Genomic DNA, 23,063 nt, shown 5'->3' with positions numbered 1-23,063 from the left:
ATAAGTTCAATTATTTATGATCTCAAGCTTCGTTGTTAATTTCTGTTCGAATAACACTTACAATACTTTCGAATGTCTTTGATTTTTAAGACAATAATACTTTCGAATGTCCTTGATTTTCAAGGCATAAAGAATTTATTGGAGGAAAATTTCCTTCATTCACAAATGGTTTAGTAAGTGCACTTTGACAATTGATAGAATAGACGATTAGCCTACTACTCTCTAATTCCGCCATTCGATCATAGTGCTAAGATTCACATTCATTCAATATGAATTAAACTACGATCAGCTCCAACATGACTACAAAACTACACACATGCACAACATGACCGAATTTTAATTTAACACATATAAAACACATACATCATAGATGAGCACAAGTCGCACAAATGGTTGACTATCATCTACAGAACTGATGATCGAACTCACCTCAACTATCATTCTCCTAAGAAAAATAATTTTTGATCATCTCCTACCGAACTAGTCTTACCCTTATCGTGCGGGGCCCACTTTGATGAATGTGTTATATATATAATATGTCCATCCATTTTTCTAGCTCATTTTAGAATATGATGCCAAAAATTACACATATTTAAATTTTCAAGTAAATGACCATAGAAAACAACTTTTTTTTAGGTACAAAGGTTTTCAATCAAGCCAATCTTTGTATTTTCAGTCCACCTGAATCTGGCTGGCCTTACCAACCGGTTGGATGGAAAATAAGGGAGTCTTGAATAGTGGGCGTTCCATCACCACTATTTTCGGTTTGTAATCAACCTTATTTTTTTTGAAGCACATGTTAAAATGTGCTGGCAAAAGAGATGAATGACATGTATATACAACAAATCATCAAGGTGGGCCCCACGGTAAGGGTGTTACCAGGGTAACACCTAATCCACATACGCATGCAATTGGCCATTGTCCATGTATATCCATATCAAACCGTTCAAACCCGTTAACCCATTTCCAAATTACGAACATGATCTATTGAAACTATGCACTGAAATCAGATACAAAGTAATATGGATCCTCACGCCGGTGGTAGACTCTCTGGAGTTCCAACACCCGATCAAGGGTTCGAGCATCCATAGGTGGTGAAAGCCACTACGGCGTGAGTGTGTGAGGGTGTGTGTGTTTTAAAAAAATAAAATAAAATAGATACAAAGTAATATAATCAATCCGAATTTTAGGTATCTGCCCCATCTAAAGTTCATTGCATTATTTGGACGGTTTAGATTTATGCGAATATATACGACATGTTCATTAAATAGTGCATGTGTATATCAAAATATATGAGAAATGTTCACATACATGGTACGACATTGAATGGGAGCCTTCAGATACAACGTCTTCATTCCTGCCTGATCTGTGCTTTGATGTCACATCATAACCGTCACTAAAAATTATGATACAACATTTAGATCATAAAAAGCTAAATAGTACGAAAGCATTATTCAATTGGGCCCTGTCATTAGACTTCTTATGTCCATTGAATTTCCAAGGATTTAAATGCTGAATATTTATAGATTATTCGACGTATGTTATATATAAAAATAAACTTCATCATGCATTTCCCATTTTCTACGGTTCGGATTTTCTAAATAGTGATGAGATGATGAGAAAACAAAGCGCTGTATAGGAATGTTCATACACAATGTTGTACATGAACGTCTCTCCTCCCAAATATCGGAGATTCGGGGTTACATTTTGCGGAATTATTTGAATCTTTGATACAGCAAAATCATCTTTTATGGATTCAGTTAGAGATTTCAAACGTGTCCCACATATAACCAAAAGAGAACCGTCAGAATTGTGGAACCCACTGTAGAGAGGGTCTTAATCTCAATATTAGTTTTGATTAAAGGATCCTAACTTCCGATTAACTAACATTATCTGTAAATATATATATTACAATATTAAGATATTTAAGGAATTATTTAACTCTATTTTTTTAAGCTTTATCATCCATCTAAATATGGGTCCACAATATTAACGGTTTAGATTGAGTTAATTTTACGTACGTGTGAAATCTTTAAGAGCATGTGTATGTTTAATCGTCAGCCGCCGTAGTATTAAATCTTTTCTGTTTCTTTTCCTTCGTTTCTTCCCATTCTACCCTCATCGTTCCAAAACTTCCGTATCTCCTCACGTTCGCGCTCATCTTCCTTTGTATACTCTCTGCAGAAAATGCGTATTTGCACTAGTATATACGGACCGTATGCGTACGCTGTCTGATCTCTTTAAATACCGCGCTTACGGTACATCTCTCTCTCTCTCTCTCTCTCTCTCTCTCTCTCTCCTTCGATTGGAAGATCTCATTTCTTGATATTCTGAGGTTTGTAATTTCTCTCTGGAAGTTAGGGTTTCAAAACCCCCTTTTCCCCCTGCTTGAATTTCATGCGATTCTTCACGTTTTTGAACGATTTCTGCCCGTTTTGATTTTCTATTCTAGGGTCTGTTTTCTTTTTGTTGAAAATTAGGGTTTGAGATCTCGATATGTCGTTGGAGTTTTGAATTTTGTGTTGGATCTTTGTTAATCTTGTTTTGATTCTGCTTGTTTTCTTTTGTTTGGTTGTGTTTTTAGGATTTCTGTTTGCTTGCTGCTAGAAGATGAGGGGTTGGGATCTAACAACTGTTATTTAATTTTCTAGGGTTTGTATTTAGTTTTCGGTTGTTGCCTTTTTATTTTTTTATTTTTTTATTTTTAAAATAAAAAATTTGGTTTTTGATTTATTGGTTTTCTGTTTTTTGGCCGCAGCAAGTAGGGTTTGAAATCTCAAATTGTTCTTGATTTTAAAAAAAATAAAAATAAAATCCCGAATCAGGGTTTGAAATCTCAATCTGTGTTTTGAATTTTCTATGGCCTTTTTTTTTTTTTCTTCTTCTCGCCATAATTATGAAAGATTGATTTGTTTCTTAGTTTCTGGGGTTTCCATTGTGGTACTTTATTTTCCTTTACACACACACACATATCATACTGTTCTTGCAATTACTTCTTGTTTCTGAATATAGAACCGTTTTTCATTGCAATCTTGATTTTCTTTCTATTTTCTTCTTTCTCATTTGGGTTTTGATTTTCTTTTTACAGGTTTCACGGCTCTCTGTCAAGAATCTTGAGTTGGAAACTAGGGTCTAATAATTTTTTTCCCCCTTTGTTTAAGGTTTCAAGTTTTGATTTAGAGGATAAATTGCAAGAAAATTTCTTGTTAGGAAGTTAGGGCAAGAGTAGGACAGAATCATGTCTGCTTCAACCGTTGCGATCACTGCGAATCCCGTGGTCACCAATGGCCCTTCATTGGCATTGGATACAAATTCGAATCCAAATGTGAGGAGGAGAACGGTTGCCATAGCAGAGAAGAGATCAAATATCGAAATGGTCTCCGAAGGAGGGATTTCTGGCAGCAAGGATTTGAGCCATTCATTGAGGGGAGAAACTGTTGTCCAGAAACCAAAAGAATTATCTCACGTAAGGAAAGAGTTGGTCAATTCCACTGTCTCACCTAGGCGCCGGAAGGCTGTGACAAAGCCTGAAAAACCCAGGTGGAAAACTGTTCTCAGCGTTCTCACTAAGAATCTGTTGCTTCTTATTGTGCTTTTTGGTCTTGGTCATATGATTTGGAAATCAACCTGGAAGCCAGAAGATAGTATTGGGGCTCCAATTGGTGATTTTGAAGGGCGAATTTCAGATATTGAGGCCTTGGTAAAGAGTACCGCAAAAATGATGCAGGTTCAGGTTGATATCGTGGATAAGAAGATTGGGAATGAGGTTGGGAGTTTGAGAAAGGAATTGACAAAGAAAGTTGAAGAGAAAGACATTTTGATCCAGGATCAGTTGAAGAAATTAGGGGATAGAACAGACAATTTGGACAAGTCTTTGGCTGAATTGAGGGATAAGGGTTACCTCTCAAAGGAAGAGTTTGAGAATTTTTTGAACGAGTTGAAGAGTAAAGGTGTAGGGGAAGGTGATAAGGATTTGAGTTTGGACGAAATTAGGGCTGTTGCTAGGGAGATTGTTGAGAAGGAGATTGAGAAGCACGCTGCAGATGGTCTAGGAAGGGTAGATTATGCAGTGGCTTCTAGTGGTGCCAAGGTTATCAGGCATTCAGAACCATTTTATTTCGATAAGGGTAGCAGTTGGCTGCCCTCTGTTTCTGCTAGAAGCCGAAATGGAGTACACTTTCTTGCCCAAAAGATGTTAGAGCCGAGTTTTGGAGAACCTGGTCACTGCTTTCCACTGAAAGGGAGTAATGGTTTTGTTGAGATCAGGCTGAGGGCTGCTATCGTTCCTGAGGCTGTTACCTTAGAACATGTTGCCAAGGTAATGTTTATTTTTTTAATTTTTTTTTCTTTAAACTCAAATTTGATTTATTACTTTGCAATTATTGGTTCGAATCAAATGATCAAGAGACTGGCTGAAATGGTCTTCTTGGCAGTCAACCATGTCGTTCAAATTGAATGGGTGTTCTATGGGGGACCTGTTGATTTTCATGAACTTTTATTTCTCTGTTGTGTCTCTAAATGTCCCTAACACCCTGTATGTGTCTGAACGTTTGTTGGAATAGGGTTAAATATCACATATAGGAATAGCATTTCTGTGTTGTTTGGACCTTGAAGCTCTTCTGTAGTTCATCAATTGATCACCTGGTGACATGCCAAATGGTGCCCTTTGATCTGTGCTTGCTGCCTTATTACATCCATGAACATACTATACTAGGGAACAAGTCTGTTACTTATGCAACCTTTCATTAGCATTTAGTTTGATCTACATGGCTGGACAACTTCCCGGATAACTCAAAGATCAAATCCCTTATCAAACATATGCACACACTCCATGTCTGCACAAAAAGATGATGGGAATCATCTAAATCAAAGGCCCCATCCCGCCATACAAAACTCTAATCTCCATTACATATTCCCAACCGCGGTGCTTAGCTGAGAATCCTCTCCTCTAGTCTTCTGGATTATCGCTTCTCTTTAGTCGGACATATTACAGAAAAATCTAGAGTTGTGCTCCCTCCTGATCAAACAAATGATAGCTAAGATGGATAACCATAGGGTGTTCGTACTTCCCATCTGCATCTTGTGCTAGGCCACAAGGAATTCTTTCATCTATCTCCGCATCACCCCGGCGACACACCAAATAGTCTGAACTTCTTCTGCCAGATTGCTCTCTCTTTTTTTTCATTGAAACGAGGAAAGAGCTACAAAAGAAAAAGCAAGACAAAGGGAGAAGAGGACCCAACTGTTGAGATAGCAGACAGGCCCCCTAAAAGCCTAGAAAGCTAAAATCGACCGACTTAAGATCGTTTACAATAGAAGCCCATTCAATAACAAGTCTTTTAGACCTGGACCCAACCACTAAAACAGACGAAGAAACATTATTAAAGCATCGGTCATTCCTTTCCTCCCAAATGGCCCACCAGATTGCAATAACAGCCAGATGGCAGACTTAGTCCTTCCCAAGTTGAGACCATTCCAATCCTGCGGTAAACTAGAAGTCGACTCAGGATTGCACCAGGGAACTGAAAAAATTTGACAGAAATTGGCCATAATTTTTGTCGTGAATGAACAATCGATCAGCAGGTGATTAGCCGCGTCGCTCATACAACACAAGCAAATGTTCACCAGGTGCATCCCACGCTTGATGAGATTATCGATCGTCAAAATTCTGTTCTGCCCTGCTAACCAGGCGAAGCAAATAAACTGAGGAGGAGCCGGGAACTTCCAGATAAAAGGCGAGGCCTGTTGCGGGTGTTGTTGTCTACAACGCATAACACAGTAAAGGGATTTAATGGAGAAGAGGCCTGACTTGTCAAGCTGCCAGACGAGACCATCAGGGTGATTGCTGTTGGGGGCAGATCGAAGGATGCACGCCATGAGGGCTTGAAACTCCTCAGTTTCGTTGTCCAAGAGATTTCAACAAGTTCTGATATCTCAGACGATTTGGGCCGAAGAAGCGGAATAGCACTCACTGATGAAAATCTCTTTCTTAGGGGAAAAGCGATAAATGAGAGGGAACTGGAACATGAGAGGCCTATTACCAATCCACGGGTCTTCCCAAAAACGGATTGACGTGCCATTTCCCAACTCGAAAGCACTGTTTTGAATAACCGGATCTTTAGAATTGAGGATCCCTTTCCAAATCTGGGATGCCTTATAATAGGAAGAGGATTTAGGCCACCAATCCCCAATAGAAGACACATACTTTCCTTTGATGATTCTAGCCCACAACGCGTCCTTCTCAGTGGCTAGTCTCCACGTCCATTTCCCTAACAAGGCGTGGTTCATGGCTTTCAAGTTCTTCACATTTGCTCCTCTTTCCCTAAAATTTTGGCAAACTTCATTCTAGTCAAGAAGGTGGAATTTTTTTTGGTTATCAGAACCAAACCAAAGGAATTCTCTTCTGATTTTGTCAATGACGCTGATCACGCTCCCGGGGCACCTGAATAGCGACATAAAATAGAGAGGGAGGCTGGATAGAGCAGCTTTTATGAGCGTTAAACGACCACCGAGGAACAAGTAACGACATTTCCAGGAAGCGAGGAACTTGTGGAATTTGGTAATGATCTTGTCCCACATAGAGAGAGGTGGACGTCCTGCCGATAGAGGAAGACCAACAAAAAGGGTGGGGAAGGATCCGAGCTGACATCTGAGAGAGTCAGCGTAGGTCTGAAGCGAAGGGGCTGGGACATTGATACCAAGCAATCTTGATTTGGAGATGTTGATGTGCAGACCAAAGCAACGCAGGGTAATGAGGAGATTGTCGATGCGCTCCACAGAGGCTTTCGAGAAGATAAGTGTGTCGTCCGCAAACTGGATGTGCGTTAGGGGATCGGGCAGGCCAGGGACTGCAATTCCACGTAGAAGAGTTCCTGACCCCGAGAAAGTAAGACCGAGAGCGCCTTTGCGATTATCAGAAATAGGAGGGGAGAAAGGGGGTCACCCTGGCGCAGGCCTCTGGAGCTCTTGAAGAATCCTTTGGGGGATCCATTGAGGAGAACTGAGAAGTGTGAGGATCCAATACAAGCAGCGATCCACTGTCTCCACTTCTCCCCGAAACCCATCCTGAGCATCATATATTGCAGAAAACTCCAGTCAACATGATCATAAGCCTTGGCCACGTCCAATTTGCAGAAAATCCCCATTGATTTAGACCTATGACACAAGTGGAGGACTTCGTTGGCAATCAACGCTCCATCAGTAATCTGTCTTCCTTTAATGAAGGCATTCTGGTTGGGGGAGATCAACTGCCCAATAACTTTGGAGAGCCTTGTGGAAAGAATTTTAGCAAGAATCTTGTATGGACTCCCAATGAGACTGATAGGCCGGAAATCTGAAAAGGAATTGGCTCCAGCCACCTTGGGGATAAGCGAGATGAATGACGCTCCAAGCCCTTTAGACAGCTTATCACGATCATGAAATTCTTGGACGAAGAGGAGAAGGTCCAGACGGACCGAGTCTCAGAAAGTCTAAAAAAAACTGAGCAGGAAACCATCAGGGCTTGGCGATTTATCCCCTCCCAAAGCATCAACCGCAGCTTTCAACTCCTCAGAGAATTGGACTTCCAACAAGTCAGCAACAGTGGCATTTAGAGAGGGGAGAGGGGCGTAGTCCAGACGCGGTCTGACCCACTTCTCGGCCGTCAGAAGATCCTTGAAATGGGCTATTGCGAGGTCTTCAATTCCGTTTCTATCATCAACTCTGCTTCCTTTGTCAAAGATGCTGAGAATGGCCTTCGAGCGAGCATGCATATTAGCCAAGTTGTGGAAGAACTTAGTGTTCTTATCGCCCTCAGCAATCCATTTGGCTCTGGACTTAATCCTCCACGAGGCTTCATCTTCCAGGGCTCTATTCGAAAGTAGCTGAATAATGACAACTCTCCTAGAAAGAGAATCAGGCGACAAAGGAGTGGATTCGGCCTCAGCATCGATGCGCTGGAGTTCCTCTTGAAGAGCCACCACCTCTGCATCTTTCTTCTTCACCTCCTGTTGATGCCACTTCTTCAACTTGGATTTGAGATATCGAAGTTTGCACATAAGCTTATGGCCAACGAACCCCTCTACCCTGAATTCGGCCCACCAATCTTTAATGTTCTGCCGTAAAGACTCTGACTGGAGCCAGGAGGAGTTGAACTTGAATGGTTTCGGGTCCCATTTCTCCTCTTCCACCGAAAGGAAAATCGGACAATGGTCAAAGGTTGTTTTTGGCAGCGCGATTTGCTGAATATTTGGGAAAACGTCGAGCCAATCCGGGGAAATAAGAAATCTGTCCAAGCGGGATAGGACTGGATTAGCACGGCCATTGGTCCAGGTGTACTTAGCTCTTGATAAGGGAAGGTCAATGAGCTGGTGAAGCTGGATCCAGTCTGAGAACTGCGACATAGCGGGGGGCGGACGTCTTCTTCTAGAATGATCGTCCACGGAGCATGTGGCGTTGAAATCGCCTACCACACAATAAGGCCCTGCAAAGGATAGTCTAGCCCGGGTTAACTCTTCCCCAAAAAGACGGCCTGTTAGAGTCAGAATTGGGGCCATAGACCATAGAAATAAGGCAATGGAAATAAGAGCACTTATCTTTGAGTTTAACAGACACCGAGTAAGTTCCCCGAGAAGAGTCAAGGAGGTCCCAGGAAGAGGCTTTCCAAGCGATCAGAATCCCTCCCAAAGATCCATCTGCATCCAAGGCAAACCACTTCGCATCCGCCACACCCCATAAGGACGTGAGCAGACTATTCTTGAAGGAGGTGACCTTGGTCTCTTGAAAGCACACAATGTCCGAGTTTCTTTTTGAAATCGTTGCTTTGATCAGACTCCTCTTGTGCTTGGAGCTGACCCCCCTAATATTCCAAGAGATTATCTTCATTGGATAATCATGCTTCCCCGGATACCCTGCCTTCTAGAGGACTCTTTAGACGCTGTAATGTACCCCGGACTCGCTTCAAGATGCTGGAGCTCACGGTTGCTGGGCTGTCTTGATAGCTGTTTAGCTGGCGATCTACACCTTTCAATCGGTCTACCACTGTTTTCAATACACTGGAATAATGCTACATAGTCTTCTAACCGATCACCAAAGGACAGGCCTAGGGACTTGCCAACCTTCCCAATGGCCTTCTTAATCCATCTTTTATTCTGAAGCTTCGTAAACAAGTCCTCTCTTGCCCGAGTCGAGGTCAAGGCCGCTAACTGGGGGTCGGCGATCATCTAAAGTGGTTTCGCCATTAAGACTTCGCCGGATAAGTTCTCATCGAAGATGGTAAGTGGTCCAAGATCCATAGAGTCGATGGATTTAGGGCAAGAGGTGGGAGGCGAGTTGAAGGAGGGCGAGTGAGACTCACACTCAGAGAGGCTGCAGGTGGACGAATCCCTCTCCCCCAACTCGTCTTCGAGATCCGAGAATGGGGAGGGTAAAAGGGGAGAATAGTGCGAGGTTTGGGGTTTTCCAGTTGAGGACGGGGGAGTCTGGGTGAGTGGATAGGACGGAACAGGGAGGGACAGGAGAGGGAGCGGGGAGGGATGAGGATATTTCCGCAGAAGGTGGACCCAAACTCTTAGCGGGATCGCACATAAGGATAGCCACGTGTCCCACCTTAGGAGATGCGACACATCTAGCAGAGCGTAAGGGAGACGTCTTGCGGACCGAATGAGGAGACACGCGTCCAGAGTAGCATGCTGAGGAGGGAGACGTATGAAGGGGATTAGAAGCTTCTGACAAAGAACAGTTGAGAGACTGCTAGGCAGAAGGGTTCGCCGAATTGACTCCCGGATAAAGAGACCCCTCCCTGTCTTTTGGCCCCGAGTCCCGAGCCTGCTCGCCACGCGTCATGAGGGGAACATAAGCTGTCTGCGCACGTGCTGCTCGATGCAACCCGTCAGCAGGGGAAGTCGGCTGCGTAGCAGGAGGCGCACCACGTGTCCAGAGTGGCCCCGAGTCCCGAGCCTGCTCGCCACGCGTCACAAGGGGAACATTAGATGTCTGCGTGCGTGCCGCTCGATGCACCGCGTCAGCAGGGGAAGTCAGCTTCGTAGCCGGAGGCGCACCACGTGGCACGGAGCTGTCAATGTGCTGATGGGCATCGATTGCACTGCTGGCAGGATCGCGCGGAGGAGTTCCGCGGGAGCACTGCGCTTGTGCTCGCTCATCAATGGAGGCCGGCCTGGATTGCAACTCCGATGATGGCGGAGGACCTTCCCTCGAACGCCCCAGATCGCCCCACCTAGGGAACAGTTCGTCTAGTGACTCCTTAATGAGCGGAAATTCTAAGGTTCGGTCATCTACCATTACCTTCAGTGAAGAAGGTGGCTCCGTACCTTTCTTCCGTCCAACTCTGATTCGGATGACACAGATCTCCTCCCCTAGCTTCGTCTTCGGATCTGGCTCGAGATAATTTTTGAGGAAAGCCGCCATCGAAATGAAAAATTCGTCGAACCAGAGCTCCAGTGGGATGCCCCAGATCTGAAACCAGACATTCTCCATTTCGAAGATAGAAAAGTTCTCCCACCTCATGACCCAGGCCATCGGACCGCCAGAGTGGAAGTGACCAGCCATCAACGGCATTTCCTGGTTGATGCCCAGACAGACTTTCACCCACAGCTCGTTGTAACCCAAAGGTTTAACTTGATAGTTACCCGGTCGGAAGCCCGTAGTCTCTGATATCCAATCTCACATCTGTGAGATGGAAGCACCTTCCTTGCAGAGGATGACCACAGAATCTTTGAGATTATCACATGCTCGGCGAAAATGTTCCTGGTCGACAATAACAGGGATGCCGACTTTGGAAAAGGGAGGATCGGGAATGCCCGGTTGGGATATGGGGTGGGGGTAGACGGAGGGCGATGAAGGGCGGGTAGGGGGGATCTGAGGAGGATTGTTCGATGAGGGGTAGTTGGGGTTATGTTGTAGGAGGGCTTCCTTAAACGTGGGAGCTTCGCTCAACAAGGGTAGTGTAGGAGAGGAAAGGGGTGAGGTTGAGGGTGGAGGCAGGAGTGGTGGAGGGATGGAAGGCTTGGGACGATATATCTTAGAGGGAGCGGGTCAAGGCTTTTGGATATTGGCGAATGCAGGACCATACCTCGCACGTTGCACAAGCATCAAATAGCCGGCAAACTTGACACCATGGAGCATACCTACAGCACGAGCTAGCTCCTCCTTGGATGACATTCTCACCAGAGCGAAGCCTCTGTATTCCCCGGAATGACGATCACGTGGCATCACAACATCCGTTACTACACCAGCTTGCCCAAAAATACGTTCAATATTGAGGGGGAACCACCCTTTAGGATAGCCTTTAACAAACAGAGTGGGATAAGGGGTACGATTTCTTAATGAAGAGGCATTGTGAGATGCTTTCCGACGACCAGCTACTTGCCAGCCCTTCTCACCCTTGCCTATCCGCTCCTCGACAACCGGATTAGCTCCTTCGGGCTGACCAATCAGCGATACAACATCGCCTTGAGGATTACTACTTCCGTTACTCCGACTAGATTCGTTTGTGGAGGAGTCACCCCAACGTCGTTTAGGGTCCTGTTTCGATGCCATTCTTAAACGTCGATTGTCAAATTATCCACCATTACCTTGTCCGTTTCACAAAATAAAATCACATAATCCGAAAATTAAAGGTAAGAGATCTGGAGAGCCACCATTCTTAAACGTTGATCGTCAAATTATCGACCATTACTTTTTCATCATTTCAGTGCATGCCCAGAGAAGATTGCTGAGTTCATGGAGAGAGGAGCTGAAGCAAAGCAACCAGGGTGTCCCAAAACGGTTACGTATCGGCCGTTACGAGAGGAGCTGAAGCAAAGCAACCAGGGTGTCCCAAAACGGGGCGTAACGGCTGTTACTGACCCGTAATGGCTGTTACGGGCCTTGGGAAAAAAAAAATAAAAATAAATAAAAAACCCTAACCTTTTTCCTTTCTTTTCCTCTTCTTCTTCTCTCTCTTCTTATTCTTCTTCTTCTTCTTCTTCTTCTTCTTCCTCTTCTCGGCCTGCTACGGCCCTACTGCAGCTGCGGCCTCCTCCTCCTCCTCCTCCTCCTTCTCTCTCTCTCCCTCTCTCTCTCTCTCTCTCTCTGTTCTTTCCCTCTTTTTTCTTCTCTTCTTTCCCTCTTTTCTCTTTTCGGTTCCCTCTCTCCTTTTTTTTTTTTTTTGCAGGCGTAAGCTGCTGTAGGTACATGTCACGCTGAGACAAGCGCTGACACTCCTCGAGCTCCGAGTTGTACGAACGGTTCAAAGGAGATCAAAGTTTTATAGGCTCCACAGTGATGTATTTATTATATCCATACCGTTCATCTATTTTTAAATATTATTTTAGAGCATTACCTAAAAAATGAATCGTATCCAAAGATCGTCTGGACCACACCAAAAATAGTAGCGGAGATGATGATTTCACCGTTAAACAATTCGTAGGCCCACCGTAACATTTATTTTCCATCCAATCTGTTCATAAGGTCAAAAAGACCTGAATGAAGAGGAAAAACAAATTTCATATTGATCTAAAAGTTCTGTGATCCCAAAAAAGTTTTCAATGGTAGACATTCAATCCCCTACTGCTTTTTGCAGTGTGGTCCACTTGATAATTAGATCTGTATTATTTTTCGTGTCAAGCCTTAAGACGATCTCGTCAAATGAATGGACGGTTTAGATATAACACATTCATCATGCGTGGGGCCCAAAAAACTTTGACATGTGTGCTACACTTCACAATCCGAGTCCCGCCTAATTTGGGGCCTTAAAAAATTGTACCAAAGACATATTAATTTAAAATTTACCAATTAAATTATAAACTGCAATTGCTAACTCACAATGCCAAAATCAAATTATTTGAATAGTTTTAATTGTTATTTGGTGTACTCTTATTTTTTAAAATAGGGCCTTTTGATTTTTTTCATGATTCACTATCCAATAAATGTCCACTAATACATAAGTGGGATAATGACAATAAATTGCATGAATTTGAGGCTAATTTGGGGCATAGATTGGTCCTCCAAGTCAGCCCGAAATTGGCAACGCCATCTACCTGAATTTAATTTCATTTTTTTAAAGAACTACTAGGAGAAAGATATTAAATTGTTAAGTATATAAATTAGATATTTAGAAAATTAAATATATACATTTTGTAGTCAAATTCAGGTTACCTGGTTCAAAAATTAATCAGACAGTCCGATACAGCTTCTCACCAAAGAGTGGACCGTTACACCACCATAAACATGTTCCAATTTATAAATGAATGCATATTTGGAATGCTTAGAACATTCCGGATTTAATACATATTTTTTTGGCAAAAAAAAAAATTTTACGCCGTTACGGGCCGTTACGCCCCCGTATCGCCGTTACGACCTCATATCCGTATCGGTTTTGGAGGTTACCATTACGCCAACCGATACCGATACGGGACACCTTGAAAGCAACAGAAGAAGAGAAAACCAAATCCAAAGAAGCTTGCTCAGCAGCCCCAGATCCCCTCACCTAGCATAGAATCAGATGCTCAGGGTGCTGCCATGCATCATCATCCTATCGGTGCGAGCAGTGTTAAAACTATGGAGAAAAGAACTGAAGCATCTCAGGGTGCTGCCATGCATCAGATGCTCTTAAAACCATGGAGAAACGAACTGAAGCATCTCAGGGTGCTGCCATGCATCATCATCCTTCTGCCAGATTGCTCTTGAGAAATCAGTGTATGAACAAATGATTAGTTGTGTCCATGCTGCTAATATAAAGATGGCACCCAATGGTGATGACTAAAATGCTTATAGTATGACTACTTGGAAGCATATCTGGCTGTCTCTGATGCTCTGATTTTGTTGGTGGCACTTATGTTTGGCCATGAATGCTGCTCCAAATAGGATAATTTTACTAACCTTCTTACTTCCAGTTGGCCAAGTGCCTTGCCAGCCACTGATCGTGGGCCAGACCCAACAAAACCTTGAAACCAAAACTACTATTCCAAATAACCTGGATTTTATGACCTTGAGATGGTTAAGAACATGGAAGGACGTTAGAAATGCAGTCTTCCCTTGGTTATATCAGGTGGTGAGTGACAAAAATTCTCTATTGCCCAATGCATCTCTAGGGTTGGGGAGCAAGTAGTTTGGGAATCCTCTTTTAGAAGGAACGTACATGACAGAGATCATCTAGTATTCCAGCATGATTGAATTACTCTAGAACCTTGAAATGCCTCCCTAGAGGGATGGATGGATCTGAAATCAAGCAACACCGGAGAGTTTATGGTCAGATCACTCTTTTTGGTCTTGCAGAACTCCTCAATGCATCAGAATCTTGATCCGATTTGGCATATATGGAAGTATCTAGGACATCTTAGGGTGGTTGCTTTCAGGTGATTAGTCAGTAAAAACAAGATTCTTACAGTAGACAACCAAAGGCAAAGGAACATGATCATCCCCAATGGCTGCTCATTATGTCTTTGGGATGAGGAAACTGTGGACTGCCTTTTCTTACATTGTCCATTTTCTAGAAGAGTGGGAAAAGTTTCGTGCCCTGTTGGAAGTAAACTGGGTCAATGCCTGTCAGCTCGGGGAATTGTTTTCCATGTGTCTCTTCACTAGAGAAGGAAGAGAAGGACAATTTGCCACTTGGTGCTGCTGTTGTCCATTTTATGGTCAGTTTGGTTAGAACATAACTGTTGGACCTTCAATGACAAGTCTGTCTCTTAACCAAATATTTCACAAGGCCAAGCGGTTGGTAGTACAATGGGCTAGAGCTGATAATGCCTTTGTGAGGGTGCCATTTAGAGGCTTTTTAGGGCAGTCAGGGGGAATCTTCTTTGTATTAACAACACAAAACACAAAAAGGGTGATGCAGGAGAATTAACTAGTTGCTCTAAAAGCTCGAACTGATAAAACATGACGAATTAATCCTTTTATCTCATAGCCCAGGCCCCAAATCCATGGGTTAGGTCCTTGGCCGAACCCTCCTTGTGGGCCCCAAATCCATGTGTTCCGCCTCACATAGGCCCCAAATCTATGGGTTCTGCAGACTGCCCACCCCGAGTGTGCCCCCGCATCCCACAGGCCACCCCACTCGAGCCCGGTGTGAAAATGCCCCCGCATTAAAGGGGGGGTGACTTTAATGTTGTCAGATTTTCTCATGAAAGATCGGAAGCGAGACGTGTGACTAGAAGTATGAGAAGCTTTGTTGAATGGGTGGATCCTCATGATTTGGTGGACCTTCCGATAGAGGGGGCCAAATATAAATGGTCGAATGGGCAAGATAATACCGGTTTTGAGTTAAGTAGAAAGCTCAAGTTGTTGAAAGATAAAATCAACATATGGAAGAAAGAAGTGCTAGGGGCAAGGGAAGCATAGTATGATTCAATGGTTGATGAGATTCACGATCTTGACTTGCTAGAGGAGAGGGGTTCGATATCTGCTGAGGATAGAGATAGGAGGGCAGTCCTATCTCTATCCTTGGCGAGCCGGGCAAAATAAGAGATATAAAATGGTGGCAAAGGTCCAGAGTGGTCTGGTTGAAAGAAGGGGATAAGAACACAAAGTTCTTTCATAGCATTGCCATCGCTAAGGTGTGAATAAGATATTTTCCTTAGTTGTTGATGGTTCGCGATGTTCGGATAAAAACAAGATATGCGAGGCTATAGTCAAGTTTTATGAGGATCTTTTATTGGTTGACAGGTGGAATATGCCAAGGTTGGAGAACCTTCAATTTTCTAGCTTCTCTTTTGAAGATGCATCTTCTTTGGAGGCCTCCATCTCAAAGTAGGAGGTTTTGGAAGTCATAAATTCCATGTGTGGCGAGAAGACCCTGGGTCTAGGTGGTTTTCCTATGCTATTTTTTTTTCCAGAAAATTTAGAAGGTGATTAAGTCCGAATGTTATGGATTATATTTTATAGTTTTGGGAGAGGAAACGTGATGAGGACATCACTTCGCATACACCTATGCGTACGTATCAGAGGAGGAGGCGGGCCACACCGATTTCCCTCTGGCTAGGCGAGTACCCTTTATCATGTTGAAGACCCCATGTGAATGTGCGAGCATCTGGAAGACCCCACACTGGGAAGATGCACATGGGCTGCTTTAGGGAGTGATCTAGACCATCAGATTCGAGAGACGTGACGATTGAGCCATTGGATTGTATGGATCACATGATTGGGCCATTGATCATGGATCGTCTTCATTAGTTTTTAGATTCTATCATCTTTTAGGATTAGTTTACGATTACTTTATGTTTGGACACATTATGAGTGATTTAGTTGATTTTTCTTTAGATTAAGGTCATTTTCGTCAAATTTCATAAGACGGTTGAATTTGTAAATTTTGAAATTTATTGAAGCTATAAAAGAAGAGTGGGCGTGTGACCTCTCCTCATTAGGTTTTTGAGAAAAAAAGAAGAAGAAGAAGAAAAGTTCATTGCTTCTTCTTTCATCTTCATGTGATTTGAATGTGACTTCCATGTGATTTGGAAGGAAAATTGGTGCGAAGCTAATCTTCATCAATGAAGATGCGATGCCTCCATCTATCACTCTTATTATCATCTCTTCATCAACCATTGAGGTATTCTTCAAGTTCTTCAATTTTCTCCATCCCAAACCTTACTCATTCTTCCAATCCTTCATCCTTCTACACTTATCAACGAACCAAACCCTAAAGACCCAAACCTTCACAACCTAGCCCACTCGTGTGACTGTATGGCCACACGTGTGAACCCATAGGGTTGGCCGTACGGCCACACTCGTCTCTTTGGCTTTCCATTACTCTTACATCAAAACCCTACTCTCCCTTTTTCAAACCCTAACCGTAAACCTAAACCTATAAATCCCTAATTTTCCAAGTTTTTCTTAAATTCCCTAAACCCTAATTTCACCCTAGGTAGTATTCAATCCTCTCATTTGAAATAGGCTTTACCCTATGCTATTTGGATGTCCCTACATCCATTAGATTATAGTTTCCTTTATTCTTATAGGATGATGTTTGATAACCTAGGCTAGAATGATGCCTGATCTTTTCTGGGGATTTTGATATTTGTGATGATGATAGCAAGTTTCGTGTGTGTATGTGTGTGTGTGTGTGTGTGTGTGTGTGTGTGTGTTTTTAAATTAAGTTAATTTTGTTGATTGATTTCACCAATATTTGAGTTCAAGGTGCTTTTCTAAGGAGTTGGGGGCCACTTGTATAGCCCTCATCTCTTAGGTGGAGGGTGCGAAACACCTTAAATATTTTAGATCGATAAGTCTTATTGGAGGCCCGTACAAATTGTTGGCCAAAATTCTTGCATCTAGATTCAGGAAGGTTCTATCGAAAGTAATATTTGAGAATCAAGGTGCTTTTGTTATTGGTAGACAGATCGTGGACTGCGCTTTGATTGCTCATGAATGTATAGATTCCAACATGGGGAGAGGAGAGGGGGCTAGTTTGATTGGGAATTCTTAAATTATATGCTATATCGTTTGGGATGTGGAGAAAAGTGGAGGGGGTGGATTCAGGCTTGTGTTTAATCTGCTTCTTTCTCTGTTCTAGTCAGGGTCTGTTTGGTACAAGGGATTAGGTGGGATGGAATTGCATTTGGTCCCATGCAGGATTTCTGGTGGATTTTGAAATCCACTACACATGTTGGCCCCACGTTGATGCATGTGTTTTATCCATGCCATCCATCCATATATTCCTTTTACACTGACATTCTAGTTATATAATACATGTACAAGTGATCGACATCCGTTGTGAATTTGGTTTGTTGATTACAATTCCATGGTCCACCAAATGGGGTTTTGCTTAATCCAATGTTTTTCCCATAGCGAGAATTTTATCTCAAACATGGGATTAGATGGACAAAATACCATGGTATTTCCAGACATGCAATCATTGTGCTATAGTGGTGTTGATCCCATCTAATACAATTCCATACCATTTAATCCCACGGATCAAACAGGCCCTCAATGGATTGCCGAAAGGATTCTCACTTTTGATAATTTACAAAGAAGATCCTTAGTTCTTCCTAATATTTGTCTGTGCATGGAGGATGTAGACTCGATTGACCACCTATTTGTGCACTGCCCATTTGTGCACAATGTTTGGGTGTTCTTGGGGGCGCTTAAGACGGCATGGGTGAAGCTGAAATCTGTAGATGGTCTCCTTTGGGCATGGCACGGGGTCTTTGTGTGGCTTTTGGGCCACAAGGGGATCCTCACTTTTGATAATTTACAAAGAAGATCTGTAGTTCTTCCTAATATTTGTCTGTGTATGGAGGATGTAGAATCGATTGACTACCTATTTGTGCACTTGCCCCTTTGTGCACAAGGTTTGAGTGTTCCTGGGGGCGCTTAAGATGGCATGGGTGATGCTGAAATCTGTAGATGGTCTCCTGTGGGCATGGCACGGGTGTGGGACTGGAAAAGCGGAGAAAGCTAAGTGGAGGCTAATTATCACGGCAGTCTTTTGGTATATTTGGGGAGCTTGTAATGGGTGGTGCTTCTGTAATGAGAACCTGAGTGTGGAGGATGTTATTAGGAAGATAAATTCCTTTGATTTTAGAGTGGCCAGCTGTAAATGCAGCTTTGGCTGCTAATATATCTTGTTCTTTTTTATTTTTCTTTCCTTTGTATTCTTTTCTTGCTTTTGGTGAGCCTTCTAATAAAATTTTGTTATCTCTAAATTTTTTTTTTAAAAAAAACTTCTTTGTATTAATGTGATGAGTCACCATCCTCCTTGTTTCCGGTTTTTTTTTTTTTTGCCTTTCTTTTAATAAAAGTCCAGTTACCCTTTAAAAAAATAAAAAAAAAGCAGATGTCTGCTTAGGATGTGTCCTACTTGGAAAACTACTTCTCAGAACTTAGCATCAATCATGTTCTCCTTCGATTGGCTATGGTGCCCAAGGATGAAAACTTTGCTGACTCATTTGATTAATGTTTGATGTCTGATTGCATTTGTTCTAACAGACAATGTTATCAAAATCCTACGATTTAAATCATATTGATTCGCAAACAATATGTATCACATGCCCAAATTGAAAATCCATAAAAATCATACATAGATCGTATTGAATGGTAAGAATCGTAAGATTCATTTGTATATGTTTGGGCATCTCCAAAACTTTAAAAAATAGAATTTATTAATTTTTGTTGCTTTTTTAACCTTTTGCTTTTAAAACATATAAAAGGAACTCCATATTAAAGACAAACCATTATTCTTGTCCAACACTGAGGTCTTGGTATCGATCCCTAGTGGGGGTGGCTAACAGTGAAGTGTGAACTGACAGTGGGGTGTACTAACAAGCTAACAAAAAGAAAAAACCATTATTCTTGTCTTTTGAGGTAAGAGAGGAGATCTGGGGTTGTAAATTCGAAAACCCAAAACAAAGATATTAAGATAGCATTTCCTTCATTCAGCGGAATCAATCTCTGGGTTTTTGAATGTGATTCTATGCTAAGGAGGTAGAAGATAACATAAATTATTGAGGGATTCCGTATCTTTCATTTATTTGTTCTTGAAGGTAAAATTCTTGAAAAAACAAATAGTATTTTCTTTTCTTTTCTCTTCCATCTTGCCACTATTTCGATTATTGAAGATGGGTTAAGGATAGCGTCAATCATGCGATTTGAACTTTTTTATGACACTTTTGCGCTTACAAATTTACCGTATACAGCTTGTTAATTAATAATATCATGATATCTATTACTTGATGCATATTGATGGGAAATGGATTATTAATGAGTTTTTTCTTCACGATTTATTAATAATTTTTCAGTTTTTCACCCCTTTCTCAGAAATTTAGAAAAAAAAAAAAAAAAAAATCTTAGGTCCAGTTTGGTAGATGTCTAAAAATGAGTGGATCTCGTTTTAGTTAACAGCAATTATGTTTAAGAGATCTTGATCTCTAATACATAATTACTGGTAACATGAACTCGTTATTATTAGAAATGAAGATCTCTAATACAGTTAATGTTAACTAAAATGAGATCAACTCATATTCAAGCATCTACCAAACAGGGCCTTACGATTTGCAATTTGATACGGTTTGACTCTTATTGTATATAATTGCAATATATACGATGTGATTACAATTTTGACAACATGGCTAACAGCAATTAGATTATTTTTTTTTGGATTGAATCATTGGCAAATCTTTTAGCCATTTTGGATATTTTTTCCCTTTCTTGTACAGCTTTTTCTTCCTTTTCATCCCTGCATCTCTGTAATAAGATGTTGTATGCCAAACTGGCCAGATCTTTTTAGTAGATGTGGCCGCGTGATATGTTTCTCATGTTGAAAATCGATCCCGCTTTGATATATTTCTTATCTTGTAATCTCTCTCTCTCTCTCTCTCTCTCTCTCTCTCTCTCTCTCTCTCTCTTTCCTCCTTTTTCCAATTGGAACTGAATTAAGTTAGGTCATCCTGGATCCTGACTTTTGAACTGCTCTCATTGAGCATCATGTTTAAAAACTCCATATCTTGCTACACCCAAAGCCAGGATGCCTCATTGCCAGCCAATCGGCCACAGAAGGCGTAGGATATTCTTGGGACAAGGTCACTTCAGATATTTGGAACTTGTTAAGTTCATTTGAAGAAGGTTCCTACTATGGTGCGCATGTTTTATGGATTTCCATGAAGCAAGCATTGGTCATGTTCACCATACACATGGCACTTGCGTGCAATGACCGGGATCCACCGTTATCTCCCAACTGCCTAAAGAGGGTGGGCAGGTATCTGACATGTATTCGGGATTGTTGCCTGCTGTACTCTATTGCAGTTGTATTTTCTATCATTTATTTTCATGGATTGCATTAATTCCAGTAAAATGGCTATCTTTGATTATGTCCTGCTGTTTTCCTGCATGGTTGTGGTTGCTCACGGGTGTGCTTGCACATGCAGAATGTTGCTTACGACAGGTCTAGTGCTCCGAAAGACTGCCGGGTCTCTGGATGGTTTCAAGGGCCCGATGATGACCCCTCGGCTCAATCAGACGAGAAGTTTATGTTGGTGGAGTTCACTTACGATCTCGATAAGAGCAACGCACAGACCTTCAACATCAAGGCTGATGATGTGGGCATCATCAACATGGTCAGGCTTGACTTTGCATCCAATCAAGGGAGCCCCTCTCACACATGCATATACCGCCTGAGGGTGCATGGCTACGAGCCTGAATGTGTCCCAACTCTGGCACTGCAGTCATGAGCATGCACACACACCCTGCCGCCACCATGGCCTACCTGAGTCTCTGTGTTGTAGCTTTCCAATTTTTCAGCTATATGGTTGGGATTCCAATATTCCTCTCCCTTTCTTTTCCTTACACTAAACATGTTTTTGCCCATGTAAATCTTTTAATTATCCTCAAGTGGTAGTTGTAGTGGCCGTTGTTGCTTGTGTTGTTTGTGGTTCTGTTTTCGTTGTTTCATTGTTGTTGTTGTTGTTGTTGTTAGTGTTTCTGGTTTTGTAATTGTTGTTGGCATTGGTGTATCTGGTTTTGTTGCTCCCGCTGCTGCTCGCATTTTTCTGGACTGTTTCCTTAATGCATGCTTACAATGTTGAGTCACCTCAGTCTTTTAACCATGATGTATCCTGCATTGGATTGTCGGAGGTTCGGCTATTTTCAGGCTCGGATCATGTCGGGCCAGGTTTGGGCCTGTGTCTGGCCTAACCTTAACTCAGTTGATTATTATTATTATTTTATTATATTATTATTATTTGGGGTATGGTGGATGGAACCTCGGTGCAGGCATTGAATAGACCTAGTGTGAGATGGATCTATCTATGCCATTTCTTTGTTGGGTAGCCACTTGTTATTTGATCATAGCCGCCCATCGAATCCTGGCTGCTGGATGGATCACCCGGCTGGGGTGATGATTGATTGGTGTTGGGGTATGGCCCACCCATGGTAGTGCCTAGCGGATCTACGGTCTGGATGCAGTGGTTTGTAGTGTACGGAGACGGAGATGTAGGATCTTATACGGCCATCAATATGAATTATTATGTCCGTCTGAATGGCCATCTCATTAATTGAACCTAGCCCATCTTGTCTTCTTTGGGAAATCCGATGGAAACTGCCCTCAATGGGCTCCACCTGATGTACGGTCCGAAAGTGTCAGACCGGTCTACTGGGGACACGGGTCCTTACCCATTCCTTGATTTCAGGCTCTGGTTGTAAATGGGCCAGGCAGGAGCTAAGGTTTGTTGTCGTCTTCTGCCGCGGCCTGGATCCGCTCATTTATGACTGTTTGTGTTTTAGCAGGAATTGCAGGCTGCTTGGTTGGTAGAAAGGGCCAGTACGGGGGCCTGGTCCTGACAACGAGGCTTGATTCGGAGAGAAACAATGGCCCACATTCAACCAAGAAATGCATCTAAGGTTCTTTGGATCCGGTGCTCATCAAATCTATGGCTTGGATAAACAAAGATCATAGAAACTGATAACCAGGCCCGAGAAGAAAACCACACCAGTAAAGGCATTGATAGCAACCCAGTTCAACCGGGCCCGTTGATAACCCAGCAAATGGGTTGGCAGAAATCTCCTTCCCCATGAGTAACTCATGGGCCGGCAATCTACGAATTTTCCACTCGCACCCCGGTCTAGGTCGTTGTGCAACTTCGCGTTGGGAATCCCATCCATCTGTTCTGTCAAATCATGTTAGGATATGGTCCCGCAAAATGAGGCAGATCCAAAAATCAAGTGGGCCGCAACACAGTAAACGGTGGAGATTGAACATCCACTGTTAGAACATTGTGGGGGCCACAGAAGTTTTTAATGAGGCTAGTAATTTTTTCGTTGAGTTCATCCCAGCAGGAATGAGCTTATGAACGGTATGGATGGGATGGCATATAAACATCATGGTGGACTCCAAGGAAGTTTCAACGGTAGGCATTTCCTCACCCCATTTTTGTTTTCCCTGTCGTACGGCGCAATTGTGTTTTAGATCTGCCTCATTGCGTGGATTTCTCACAAACATCAGTGGGTCCCACCTAGCTTCTCGTCGCTGGAACTTCATGGAAAGCTGTCCAGGAAATCTACGTCGGGCGCGGATAGGGTACCACCAGGACCTAGCTAGAGATGGACGGTCCTGGCAGCTGCTCTGTGGGGTCCATCGTGATGTATGTGATTTATCC

The 23,063-nt window shown here is 42.7% G+C and overlaps 1 protein-coding gene across 2 annotated transcripts; it reads left to right on the top strand.

Annotated features, from left to right (window-relative positions):
* Positions 1-2,101: 2,101 nt before the first annotated feature.
* Positions 2,102-21,498, top strand: LOC131226751 (SUN domain-containing protein 1). 2 transcript variants are annotated; one of them, XM_058222451.1, is made up of 4 exons: positions 2,128-2,258; positions 2,585-2,652; positions 3,089-4,318; positions 20,838-21,498. In XM_058222451.1, exons 3-4 carry the CDS (start codon positions 3,239-3,241, stop codon positions 21,138-21,140), a joined length of 1,383 nt encoding a protein of 460 aa, XP_058078434.1. In that variant the 5' UTR covers positions 2,128-2,258; positions 2,585-2,652; positions 3,089-3,238; the 3' UTR covers positions 21,141-21,498. The 2 variants fall into 2 exon arrangements, with proteins under 2 accessions (XP_058078433.1, XP_058078434.1); XM_058222450.1 differs by lacking the exon at positions 2,585-2,652 and having other exon boundaries at positions 2,102-2,258.
* The last annotated feature ends 1,565 nt before the right edge of the window (positions 21,499-23,063 follow it).

This window comes from Magnolia sinica, chromosome 15 (genome assembly GCF_029962835.1).
Source record: "Magnolia sinica isolate HGM2019 chromosome 15, MsV1, whole genome shotgun sequence".
Taxonomy (NCBI): Eukaryota; Viridiplantae; Streptophyta; class Magnoliopsida; order Magnoliales; family Magnoliaceae; genus Magnolia; species Magnolia sinica.
This window is presented reverse-complemented; position numbering and strand designations above follow the sequence as displayed.